This window comes from Aulonocara stuartgranti (assembly GCF_965226115.1).
Source record: "Aulonocara stuartgranti genome assembly, chromosome: 16".
Taxonomy (NCBI): domain Eukaryota; kingdom Metazoa; phylum Chordata; class Actinopteri; order Cichliformes; family Cichlidae; genus Aulonocara; species Aulonocara stuartgranti.
In genome coordinates this window covers 20,266,302-20,279,705 of record NC_138952.1, presented here as the reverse complement: position 1 = coordinate 20,279,705, position 13,404 = coordinate 20,266,302, and the positions used below count along the sequence as shown (strand labels likewise).

The window sequence follows — 13,404 nt, the reverse complement described above, 5'->3', positions numbered from 1 at the left end:
GAGCCTCGCTACCAAACCGGCATTTCATCTCCGAGGAAGTGATCCCAGAGAGAAGTAAAGCAAGTGTGTAAGTTCATCTCTGAATGTTTGTAAAGCATTCCCACGTTAAGCTTAACAACCGATATATGGAGCGACTGCCTCTTTTTGCTGCTACTTCAATCATGAAACTGATTAATGATCAGCTGATCGGCTTTTCTGTCGCTAGTCTGTCTCCCTTGTTTGTTTTTGGCCCACTTCGCGCCAGAAAGAGGAAACCAGCGGCTGAATAACAGCAGCACGTTTAAGCTTGATAAGCTGTTGTTAAAATTTATTTAATATTACTTTCTACACCAGGAGATTTTTCTACGTAGCTGACAGCTGGTAACTGTGCAGGGGCGGAGCTAGCAAAGTTATGCAGGGGGGCCGATAGGGCATGAACAGGGAAAAGGGGGGGGCACAAAGACATACTTTTCTTTCTTATTCTCATTTAAAATGTTGAGCTTTTAATAAATAATTATCTGAATCTTACACCCAAAGTTTTAATCTTATGTAAAATATATAGAAGTCCATTACTGTATATAGTAACTATTAAGTCTAATATACCCTAGTAAGCTATAGTACTTTTTCCTTTGGGAAGGTACCATCTGTGCAGTCTGCAGTTCTGTTGAAGAAAGATGTTGAATCTATTTAATTATTCTTGAAAAATAATTTATTTCTGTGCATTTTTTCCCCCCACACTGCATCAAATTAAAGTTGATTACGTCGATTAAGCATCATGAGGTGGAGGGTGGGGGGTGGTTCCCTATTTTTTTTGCTGGGAGTTTGCAACCCTATTAGTTAGATTGCTTAATATTTCTGCTAAGTGCTCTTTAAAATACCAGAATAGGAAGAATTGAGTAGGTTTAAGTTTATTAGATTGATCAGTATTGCTGAACTATGAAATATTTTGGGTGCAGTGTATTTTTTTTTTTTTAACATACAGGTATAACAGAATAGCTTTAGTGTTGTTGTTTATTTAAACTTGAGTATGAACTTGCAATATATAAAAAAAAACAGTTTTATTGATTAAAAAACACTATATCGGATTCATATCGGTATCGGCAGATATCCAAATTTATGATATCGGTATCGGACATAATAAAGTGGTATCGTGCCATCTCTAGTCATTATCAATATGTATGGAGGAGGTCAGGACAGCGGTACAATAGTGACTGTATCAACACTGCTTAAAGATATGGCTATAGGCTTTTGCACAGCACCCAAGCAGCAATAACACAGTCACTTATACAATATAAAGTATATATTGTAATATACCTTATAATATATATTTTAATATATTATATTAATATAATAATATATAACAGTGAGTCAGTAATCTAATAGTGTATGAAGTAAGGCATGACAGTCACAGAAACACAGTATAAGAATGCTAAAAAAAAATCAATATTTGGCAGGAAAAAAGTGTCCATGTACACTACAATTATCATTACATCTTATAATTAAACTTTATATTTTACATAATACGTCTAATAAATATTCCAATGTACATTTTGGAATCATGTTTTATGCAAAATACTTTAAATTTTTAGGGGCCAAAGAGCTAAAGATTAATATGCTGAATTTGTCACTGGTTTCTATCTTTATTTTTTCCATAAATGCTGTAAGTAAAGCTTCCTTTACACACTTTCAGACACTGGTTTTTGAACATTTGTTTTTATTAAAAATCTGTTATCAGTACACTAGTCTGTCTTTTCTGTTCTCAATGGGAAACATTACTAGCTGATGATGCCACTCTGCTGACGAGACATATATAACAAGCAGATGGCTGGAAACATAAACCACTTGCGCTGTCAATAGCGAGTATGCGAGTGTATATGGATATGGGATGTGTTTGATTTACAGAAGAGGGCTATGTCTGAACTCTCCCTAACCCTCTCTCTGTATGGTAATACCAGTTCTGCAGACAGCACACACTGTCCCTGTGGGCCCATAAAATACAAAGGAACTCTGTAAATCCATGACCTCTCCAACGAGGATATGAAAACCGTCGATGGTCCCTGCTTTAACAAGACCTAAGGGGGCTTCATGTGGAGTCAAAGAAGTGAAATAACCCTTTTAAAAAAGCTTAAATGGAGGGTTACACTGCGCTAACGTGGTTCACTGTGACCAGAGGGCTGTCACTGACCTCGTTGACTGAGCATCACAAAGGTGGTAATGACAGTGCATTTGTAATTTAAACTCTTACTTCCTTTCTGAAGCTGCTCCTTAGACATATTTCATGGTGGCAACATTTAGTCAATAATATCTGCCGACATTACTTTCTATGTACTACCAAGAAATTTGTATTTTTATCTATCAGTGGAAGGTAATGAAGATGTACTTGGAAAAAAATCATATTTAAAAATGACTTTTATTCTTGTGGACTGCATTTGTACCTCGCTCTGTAAATACTTATAAATCTTTCACATCCAATTTTGGATAAATGATAAGAACAACACACATCGAGGGCTGGGGTTGGAAGAAACAAGGTTCAAATGGTCCTATTTGACCTCACACATTTGCAGAAAATAAACCTGGCCACAAAACACATATGGTATCATAAAAGACAAATAAAAGCAACAGTAAAACAGATTTCATCGTAAATCACCCTGGTTACCAGGACACTAATGTAATTTGCTTCAGGCTGCCACTTTGACTTAGTCGAGTGGCCTGCGAGGCTTCAGTGTGTATTTCTGTGTAGGCATGGCTCTGTTTGTATTCATGAGACTACAGCAAAGTCAAGGATAATGAGTAATTTAATGGGCTGCCATTCTGATTAGTCTAGAGCCTGGGATTATTTCTGAAGGAGAGACACATTGCAGGGAAAAGATGGAATAAAAAAAAAGAAATGGTACGAAACTGGAATGACTGTGTGGACATGACAAAAGTAGGTAGTGATGATGAGGGAAAAATACAAACAGTGGTTCAGAAGAGAGAGTAAGTGAGGAAAGAATGAGACATCAAGTGAGAAAGAGCTCTGGAAAACAGCAGTGCAATCCACCCCCAAATCAGCAGTCCAAGCAGTGATCATAGGTTGGCACTGTGTGCGCTGGACCCAGTGGAGCTGAGAGAGATGAATGGCAAATGGCCTGGATTGACTGGTGTTTTGTGAGTGGCAACCACTTAAATCAGGTATTGCTTTGATTTACAAAAACACACACACATCAGAACACACACCATTTACTGTATGAACAACAACAACAAAAAAAAAAACTGCCACACAGGCATTCAACAGTTTTTGTCTTTTGCTTTTAATGCCAGAGACGACTCACAAAAGCTGGAATCGTAACTCTGAAAACACAAAGAGATCTACAGTAAACTATCTTAAAGCTTAAACAAATCGAAGGACAATTTAAATCCATCCCTCCTTCACATCAGTGCTAAGCCAACTGCAACTTATATTCTTAATATTCTTTGGCAAAGTTCCCAAAATCTGGAAGGGTGCACTGGTGCGCCCACTGCATAGAGGTGGTGACCCAAGTGACTCAAGTAAGTGACGCCCTGTCTTAAAATGGTCTAATTCTGAGTTTCTAATGGAAAGTGTATCTGGAAAAAACAAAACATTTTATAGTCAGAAAAGTCATGTGTTAAATACAAAGCACAACAACAGCTGCAGTATGTGTACTACAATGTTATTGTAGCATGTAGTAATGCTATTGAAGCCCTTGATAATCATTAGTAATGCATTTTTCACATCTACCAAAAGCATTTAATTCAGTAGATCACATCATTTTAATAGAAAAACAATTCTCAGTCAGTTTAGATAAACAGTCCCTTAAATGCTTTCATTGTTGTCTTTCTGACAGATCTCAGGAGACTCCAGTGGTTTTCAGTTCAAGTCCACTTGCCATCTGGACAGGTGTCCCACAAAGATCTATTCTTAAACCCCTTTAATTTACCCTCCGCCACCCAAAACTGTAATGTACATTTTTATGCAGATGATACTATTTTATATGCTGCTTGGCATTCCATTCATTGCCATTACAAATCTACATTTTGCTTTTTTTTTTATAATTTCAGAAATGTCCTATTGTGGAGGTAAGCATCAACGACACAGCTCTCAGTTCTCACTCCTTCTTTATTCGTCTCCAACATCAACCACAAAACACAGGAACACACTTCCTATACACTGGGTGTGAGTGGAGCCCTCTAGTGGTCCACCACACATGCCCCCCCCCCGAACACCCAGCAGAACTAGTCCAGGACCCGGGGCTTAAGCAAACGGCCGGAGCGGCTGAACTGGGGGGGGTGGGGAACTGACAGAGGGCAACCCAGCCCGGGAGCGAGGCTGGCACTGGCGGTCAGAAAAAGCTGAAGACGACTCGGACTCCGTTGATTTTGGGTCGCTCCTGGGGGAAAAAACAGAATCCATCAGCCCGGTGGCAGGTGGGCGGCCGCGGCGAGGGGCCTGGGCCGGGACCACCTGATCCTCTTGCATAACATGTGCAGGCTTAAGTCTGTCAACAGAGACAACTTCCTGCCGACCGCCAAAGTCCAAAACGAAATGTTTGTTGCCTGGTTTAAGAACCCTGTATGGCCCGTCATATGGTGGACGCAGCGGAGTCCTATGGGCATCGTGCCTGACGAAAACGAAACGAACAGAGTCCAATGAACTCGGAACAAAGGTGTCAGGCAGGCAGTGGTGCACAGGACCAGGAACAGGAAATGAGTTTCTTGGGGGGCGAAAAGGCAACAAAGAGGTATCGAAACATGGGGGAGGGCTCTCAGGTAAGAATTCCCCGGGGACCCGGAGAGGCTGGCCGAGGACCAGTTCAGCCGGGGAAACCCCGAGGTCTTCTTTAACCGCGCTACGCAAACCCAGCAAAACCCACGGAAGACGGTCGACCCAGTCGCCACTTGTCAAGGAAGCACGGAGCGCGGCCTTAAGTGACCGGTGAAACCATTCGCACATCCCATTAGCTTGCGGGTGGTATGCTGTGGTGCGGTGGACCTTGACTCCCAGGCCGTCAGCCATAGCAGACCAAAGCTCGGAAACAAACTGGGGGCCCCTGTCCGAGGTAATGTCAGCAGGGGGGCCGAAACGTGAAACCCACGTTGACAAAAATGCCCTGGCCACCGTCGCCGCTGTCGTGGACGCCAGGGGTACTGCCTCCGGCCACCTGGTTGTGCGGTCCACCACAGTCAAAAGGTGCGTGAAAACCTGTGACTGCGGCAAGGGACCAACCAGGTCCACTTGAACGTGATCGAAACGCCTACCCGGGACACGGAAAGGTTCGAGGGGTGCCTGTGTGTGCCGGTGGATTTTCGAGCGTTGGCATGGGATACAAACTGCCGCCCATTCTTTCACCGTCTTGCGAAGGCCCGGCCAAACAAACCTGGTGCTGACCAGCTTGACCGAGGCCCGGACGCCGGGATGAGAGAGGGCATGCACCGAGTGAAAAACACGACGACGCCACGAAAGGGGAACCACCGGGCGGGGGCGGCCGGTGGAAACGTCGCAAAGAAGGTGCGGACCGCCGTCCCACACCGGGGTGTCCTCCAGCACGAGGCCCGTTTTTGTTGACTGAAGGGCAAGGACGTCCGGGTCAGCACGTTGCTCGGTGGCCATGGCAGCGTAGTCGATGCCGACATACACCGGAGAAACCAACACACGTGAGAGACAGTCAGCGACGTGATTGGACTTACCAGCCACATGCTGAATGTCTGTGGTAAACTCAGAAATGGCCGCCAACTGGCGCTGCTGGCGTGCGCTCCATGGGTCAGAGACCTTGGACATCGGAAACGTCAAAGGTTTGTGGTCAACGTACGCAGTAAAGTTGCGACCCTCGAGGAAAAAACGAAAATGCCGTGTTGCGAGGTGCAGGGCCAGCAACTCCCTGTCAAAAACACTGTACTTGCGTTCAGCATCCCGGAGCGTACGACTGAAAAAGGCAAGCGGTTGCCAGAGACCTGAAACCCGCTGTTCCAACACTCCGCCCACTGCCACGTCCGAGGCGTCGGTGGTCAACGCGATCTCCGCCGACGGAAGCGGGTGGGCCAGCAGGGCGGCGTCAGCCAGCGCAGACTTGGCTGCGGAAAACGCACGGACGCGTTCAGGCAGCCAGTCAACCGGATCTTTGGCTGTTTTACCTTTTAAGGCAGCATAGAGCGGCTGTAGCAGGTGGGCAGCTCTGGGGAGAAAGCGGTTGTAAAAATTTATCATCCCCAAGAACTCCTGCAACGCTTTAACCGACGTGGGACGCGGGAAAGCCGAAACGGCCTGGACACCTTCAGCGGAAATGCGGTGCCCGAGGAAATCCAGAACAGGCAACCCAAACTGGCACTTGGAAGGGTTGATGATCAGGCCGTGCGCTTCCAAACGCTGGAAAACCTGGCGCAGATGGGACTCGTGCTGGCTCGCTGAGCAGCTGGCCACCAATATATCGTCCAGATAAACAAAAACGAACGGCAGCCCACGCAAAACGGAGTCCATCAGCCGCTGAAAGGTCTGGGCGGCACCTTTCAGGCCAAACGGCATGCGCAAAAACTCGAACAAGCCGAAGGGGGTAATGACAGCGGTTTTAGGAACGTCTTCGGGGCACACGGGAACCTGGTGATACCCCCACACCAAGTCAATTTTAGAAAAAATCGACGTTCCGGCGAGATTGGCAGAAAAATCCTGAATGTGGGGGATGGGGTAACGGTCATTCTCCGTGGCATTATTTAAACGGCGGAAATCTCCGCATGGCCGCCACCGACCGTCCGATTTGGGCACCATGTGAAGCGGAGAGGCCCATGCACTGTTCGAACGCTGTACAATGCCAAGGCGCTCCATGGCTGCAAACTCTTCCCGAGCGACGGACAGTTTCGCGGGGTCGAGGCGGCGCGCGCGCGCGAACACCGGGGGCCCGACCGTGGGAATATAATGCTCAACCCCATGCTTCGTTACCGTGCTAGAGAAATTAGGGACAGACAGCGATGGAAACTCTAAAAGCAAACGCTGAAAAGCATCCCCGGAGGTCACTACATTAGCCCGAATCAGGGGCTCGGCGGCCCGAGTAAAACAGGGTAGCGAAGAAAACGAGAGAGCATCGATTAAACGTCTGTTAGCGACATCGACAAGTAGTCCATGAGCACACAGGAAATCAGCACCCAAAATAGGTACAGAGATAGCAGCAACAACAAAGTTCCACTGGAAATCCCGGCCATGAAAACAAACAGTCACCAACCTTTCCCCAAACGTTTTGATGGGAGAGCCGTTAGCTGCAATGAGCTGCGGCCCACAGTTCGCTGCTAGTCCGTCGGCAGTGGTAGGGGGAAGGAGGCTCTTCTGGGAGCCGGAGTCCACGAGAAAACATCTCCCGGAGCGCGAGTCCTCTATGAAGAGCAGCCTTTCTGTATTGCCAGCGGTCGCGGCTGCTACGGCGCCCTGGCGGGTCCGTTTCCCTGGGCCGTGAAAGCGCAAGGCGGCAGGCAGCGACGCGCTCTGTCGCCAAAACGCTGATGGTAGAAACAGATGCTCTTTCCGCGGTGCCGGCGTGTAGCAATCCCTGCCGTCAGCAAGGGGGCGGATGCTCCGGGGGAGGCAGGTGGAGGCGTGGAAGGTGCCGCCGGCGTGTCCGTAGCCAGGGCGTGAACGTCGAAAGTGCGGCTAGCCAGGAGAATACGATCCGCTTCTTCAGCCAGGGAGCGATAATCCTTCGCAGGCAGAAGCGGAGAGTTCGCGAGGACAGCTCTCACGGCGGCCGGTAGTTGGCGGAGGAAGAGGTGCACGAAGAGGAAACCACCGTCATCCGGCCCGAGCAACGATAGCAGGTTCTCCATGAGCTCGAGCGCGGTACCGCCACCCAAGCCTGACAGGTTGAGGAGCTTTTCGGCTCGTTCGGCGTCGGAGAGGGCATAGCGCCGAAGAAGCAGCTCTTTGAGGGCGGCGTATTTCCCTTGGGCGGGTGGGTCCCGGAGGAGCGCCATCGCGCGACGGGTGGCCAGCGGGTCGAGCGAGGCCACCACATGGTGATACTTCGTGTCGTCAGCCGAGATGCCGCGCAGGGCGAACTGAGCCTCCACGTGTACGAACCATGACGGGGGGTCATGGAGCCAAAAGTCCGGCAGTTTCAGCGCCACAGCGAACGTAGCTGCAACAGGAGGCGGAGGTCCGGCGGCCGCTGATGCATCCATAGCGGAGTGTGCGTTATCTACGGCCCGTTGCATGCTCGAGTCAGGGGTCACCAATGTGGAGGTAAGCATCAACGACACAGCTCTCAGTTCTCACTCCTTCTTTATTCGTCTCCAACATCAACTGCTCATATCGCGCCACAAAACACAGGAACACACTTCCTATACACTGGGTGTGAGTGGAGCCCTCTAGTGGTCCACCACACTATCATACATGAACTTGATTTAAATTCTGATAAAACTAGGAACTCTGTGGAACACCTATCAAAAAATTAAGGATAAATATTTTATTTACACACAACAAGATCGACAGAACCCTAAGAGCCTTCATCTGAAAGTTAATGGGGATGTGGCGAACAACACTAGAGGCCAACTTTAAGCCAAATGAACAACCATCAAGTGCAGGATTTACCAAGGAGATGCTCTGTCCCCACTGCTGTTCTGCTACAAGACTGGCTATGGATACTGACTACAGAATTGAGGAATCATTTGGCGCCTCCTCTACATGGAGTAGAGTAAACGAAATATTGATTCACTGATCCAAACCACTAGAATCTACAGTAATGACGTTGCAATGTCATTTGAACTGGAGAAGTGTAGTCAGATGGTGAATAAAAAGGGAAGGTAGTCAGAACCGAGGGAACTGCAATACCAGAAGGCAACATTGCAGACAGTGAGGAAAGTTACAAGTATCTGGGAATCCCACAGGCAAATGGGAATCATGAAGATGTTGTTAGGAAAGCTGCAAATACCAAATAACTGCAGAAATTAAGCTGAATGGGAAGAACAAGATCTGGAGAATCAACACCTATGTACTGCCAGTTGTCAGATACCCTGTTGAGATCAGGTGGCCAAGGGAGAAGATAGAAGCCACTAACATCAAGACAAGGAAGCCTTACCATGCGTGGAGGGTTTCATTCCAAGGCCAGCACCCTGAGACTGTCCACTAAGCGTGGTAGAGGACTAGTGAGTGTCAAATCCACTATCCAGAAAAAAACAGCAAAGATCCATGAGTACATCAGGAAGATGGCCACAAAAGATAGTGTGCTTAGTGAATACCTCAGGTAGCAGAAACCCGATAAAGAAGAGGAGCAAGAAGAGTTACCATAATGGAAGGACAGGGCCCTGCACAGCATGAACCACTTGCTGATAGAAATGGCTGATATCAAGAAATCTCGCCAATGGCTGGACAAAACTGGACTGAAAGATAGCAGAAAGGCACTAATCATGGCAGCAGAGGAGCAAGCTCCAAGCCCAAGATCCATGGAGGCTGGGGTCTACCATACCAGGCAAGACCCCACCCGGATGCAGGCTGTTATGCAGGTACAGGCTGTTATATGCTGGGCTGTGCCTGAGACAATCCAGAGAGAGATAGCGCAACAGGAAACAATAAAACCAATGTTGTTTGAAATTCCCAAGGTCAAAATACAAGATCATTGTAAAATTCTGAAGCCTCATGTTTCTGTGTATCATACAAAACCAACAAACCTATTTCCTGATTTCATTAAAACACTTTGAGGGAATATATTTATCTAAGTGTTCCTATCACTATTTGAAAACTGTGATGGATTCATGTGTACAGTAAAATCTACAAACGTCAATCATGTGGACAATATGTGATGTCTGACTCACTGCTTTCATTTTTCTTGTTTCAAAATCCATTTAGCGGTTAAGTGTTTTTTCTAGTCCACTAGAAAACCACTAAACCCACCAACCAAACTGAGCTGAATGTAGTGAAAGTGCAAAAGTGCATGTTTGTTTTTTCTTTCTAACTGCTCAGTGTGCGGTGTGCAGATAATTGAAGAACTTGCAACATGTGTAACAAAAAACTGGCATAGCTGAATTTGTTAAGTAATGTGTTAAGATTACAGCATTACAGAGAAATTGAATGTGATTACAGTAGTGAGTTACTTTGAATAGAAAACCAAACATTAAGAGGCACAGCCATTCCTTTTCTTTAACTTCTCATAATTATGTTTTGACAACTTCAAGAATGTTGCTTCAAACTCATTAGCAGTGAAAATACTGAACAGGTTTTTGATTCATCCACTCTTTCAATTGAGGTTAAGGAAGTGAGGAGCTGGTTTGCACAAGTTTGTATGTATGAATATGTGTAGATGTGTGTGTGTAGGTGGTGGGTAGGAGGATTGTGTGTGTGTCCAGGGGGGGTGATGTTTACAGCAAAGTAGTGGAAACTTTTGAGGGGGGTCATGTGACCAGCTTTGTCGTCTCTCATTATCTGCCAAGAATGTTCATGTTAATCCCTTTATCCTCAAAAAGAGAGAGAGAGAAGCTAAGAGAACAGAGGATGAGAGAGAGAGAGGGAAAGGGGGTGGGGAGGTGGTTGGACTTAGAGGTAAATCCTCTCAGTATTTTACTGGTTCTCAGAATCAGAAGACAGGAAAAACTGAGACAATTAACTGAAGCTGAGGAAGTGAGACATAGAAATGGAGGAGAAACGGAATGTCAAAATCACATTGTTTTCTTTGTTTCTCAAAAAAAGAACAATGAGTAACACATGAAGGCAAAGCGTTTTTTAAAAAAAGGGCAGATAGTAAGGGAAGTCAGGTGATGTGGAGTAACTGTCAAAAATAACCGTCAAGTGCAGGACAAAATGACCTTACGTACAATTGGTTAATGCCTGTGTGTCACGCTGACATGGGAAATGTCTGTGGTACTCATTAGCAGCAATGGTCTCCCATTATACCTAAAAAAAGACATTCTGGGTCACGCTGCACTCGTAACAATAAGAGTCGCAGTGACTTTTCAATTCAAATATGTCGGTCTGCCTGTGAACTCGCAGTACTGTAGGGTATATGCCCATGCATTCATTAGCAGTCATTTGCTCTGAATCTTTAAGTCTACTTTCACCTGCTGGATGTGTAACAGATAAAGGGAAGTTTCGCAGTGACCTGCTGGGAATGGTTCGGTATAACTGAGATGAGTCAGAGAGACAAAGAAGCAGTGCAATATGTCAAATTTAAGACCTTTCCCTAAAAGTAGCATCTGAGAGCTAAGAAAGATGTGGTCATAAAGTGGATCAGCATACGGAGACAAAACAGTAAATTAAGAGGAGAAGTTTCGATAGTTACAGCACTCTTATCCGCTGCTATAACACTGACCTGCTGAGGAAGCCTGGAAAGGACAGGCGCACGGGGTAACCATAACGGATCATGCGCACCATCTCAAGCACCCCGATGTACTGCAGCTGGGTAGACACATGGAAGCTGTCAAAATTGTCTGGCTGACAACTAGAGTTGGGTCGCACACACTCCACGAAGTGGGGAGTGCAGGCCTGCAGTTTGCTAACCAACTCTGACAGTGTGTTCTGGAAGAGAAAGAAAACACAGAGGAGATGCATTCAATTGCACATTTTTAGCGAGTCGATCACAATAGCCTCGTGGCTGTTTTTACATGTAAAGTAATTTAGAGAGGAAGGAAGGATTGTCTGACTTCATTTGATGTTTGACGTGTGTGCTGTACAAACTGGAGCAAAATTACAATGTGTTTGTGACAAAGTGGTGTGATTTTGGGGTGTGTTTTTGCCTCTGGAGAAAACAAAAGCACAAAGAGCTCTTTGCTCTGTCTACGGGTGTGTGAGGGAGAACGCGAGAAAGAGCTTTTCTTCAATCCCTGAATTCAAAGATGCTCCATTCAAGGTCACATAGACCCATAAACACTTACATCTGTGTTTTTGCCATTCGTCAAACTAACGTCAGTCTATGCACTGCATACCCTTAGGTTTCAGTGCTCAATACCTCACCCCTCATCTTTGGATGCCACTAGCAGCATTCACATAACTGTCTTCCCTCCAAACATGCGTATGCACACACTCAAATACGTGCCCACAGAACACAGTGGTTTTTGTTCATTGTTCATTCATTCATGTGGAGGGCTTCATGTTTGGCTTGGTACAGCATCATTCTTCAGCCCACTCTCTCCTTCCCTGCCATTCCCAGAGGGACTCGTTGACCACAAGTCCACAAGTCCGATTGTGCAATACACTGGTTTCATTCAAACCAAAGGTACTGCTTCTCTCAACCACATTTTAGGCTTCTTGCGTCACCACCAAGAAGCCGCTCTCCCCTGCTCTCCTCTAACTGAAAATTTGTGCTTCTTTATATAGTTGTGAAATCACAGCACCCAATTCTAAACTTAGTTTTGCATTGTTGCAAATGCACAGTAATTCACAAGATTGACATAAATTCCTTTGCTTATTCCTGTAAAATTTCATTCGCTTGCAACTGGAAGAATTATGTAACGGGACGAGATCATACCCTTAGCTGGACTGCCACTGTGGTGGGTCCACAACGCTCTAGTCGCTGGAGGAAGGAGCTGGAGCCCTTTTTCTTCAAGATCTGGAAGCAGGAAGCGATAATACAGGAACTTATTAGACAGATGAACCTCTTGAAGGGGCCATTGATGAATACGGAACATTATCATCACATATCATCAAATTTGTGCAGCCTTAATAAAACCATGTTGATATCTTTGATAATTGGTGTGGTTCTTGCAATCAGATTAAATATGTAGCATATTTAGAATTCAGACACAGTTATGATTTGTCATATGTAAGAAGAGGTTCAGTGCTTCACTGTTATATTTACAGGCTTATACACCGAGCAGCAAAACAATATTGCCTAGTGTTACCGTATAAGGCTGCTGGGACAGATCAGTGAGGTTAAAGGGGCCTTGTATAAGCCTTTGCTCTAGATGGCTAATGAGCCACAGAAACAGCAGACAGGGCCTCCTGAAGGTTATACAACCAGCAATCACATATGTGCACCACTACACTGTACTTTCAAAACATTGAAACAAATAAAATAAAGAGGGAAAAACAGCTGAACGAAGAGACTTGGGACACTATCGTTTTCAGGTGTGCTTTTTCGTGTTTTGAGAAAAATGTATAAGCACACTAATGCCCCCAGTTCATGTGCACGTGCATACATTCTTGCGGAGCTTTTATCTCTTGCAGGGCTGCACAAACAAATCTAATTCCCAGATGTTTATATATAGCAGTGTGGTGGGAAGAAGCCTAAATTAGCCTTTTCTTTTTTTGTTCCTGAAAAATACCACCCCAGTTTTTCCATCGATTGATTTTAGTGGTCACTTTACAGCAGAGCTTTCTGGGTAAACATGTCACCAAGTCCTATTTTCTAATATGCAGTTGAAATGGGAGTGGCCATGTAATATTTTAGTTTACTTAAATCTAGTGGTCACGCACTAAAAATACTATAAAGGTGAATTGATGTCAGTGTATTGGCTCAAGTG

The 13,404-nt window shown here is 45.6% G+C and overlaps 1 protein-coding gene across 6 annotated transcripts in view; it reads right to left on the bottom strand.

The window, feature by feature from the left end:
• myo16 (myosin XVI) overlaps window positions 1–13,404 on the bottom strand; it is a 112,777-nt gene that overhangs the window by 21,103 nt on the left and 78,270 nt on the right. For all 6 annotated transcript variants that reach the window (XR_014271841.1, XM_082508470.1, XM_082508471.1 and 3 more), the window contains 2 exons: window positions 12,411–12,491; window positions 11,256–11,461 (listed from right to left, as the gene is read on the bottom strand). Coding sequence is in view for 5 of the 6 variants with exons in the window: in XM_082508470.1 (XP_082364596.1) it covers window positions 11,256–11,461; window positions 12,411–12,491 (287 nt within the window). In the remaining variant the exon portion in view is untranslated. The remainder of the gene's footprint in view (window positions 1–11,255; window positions 11,462–12,410; window positions 12,492–13,404) is intronic.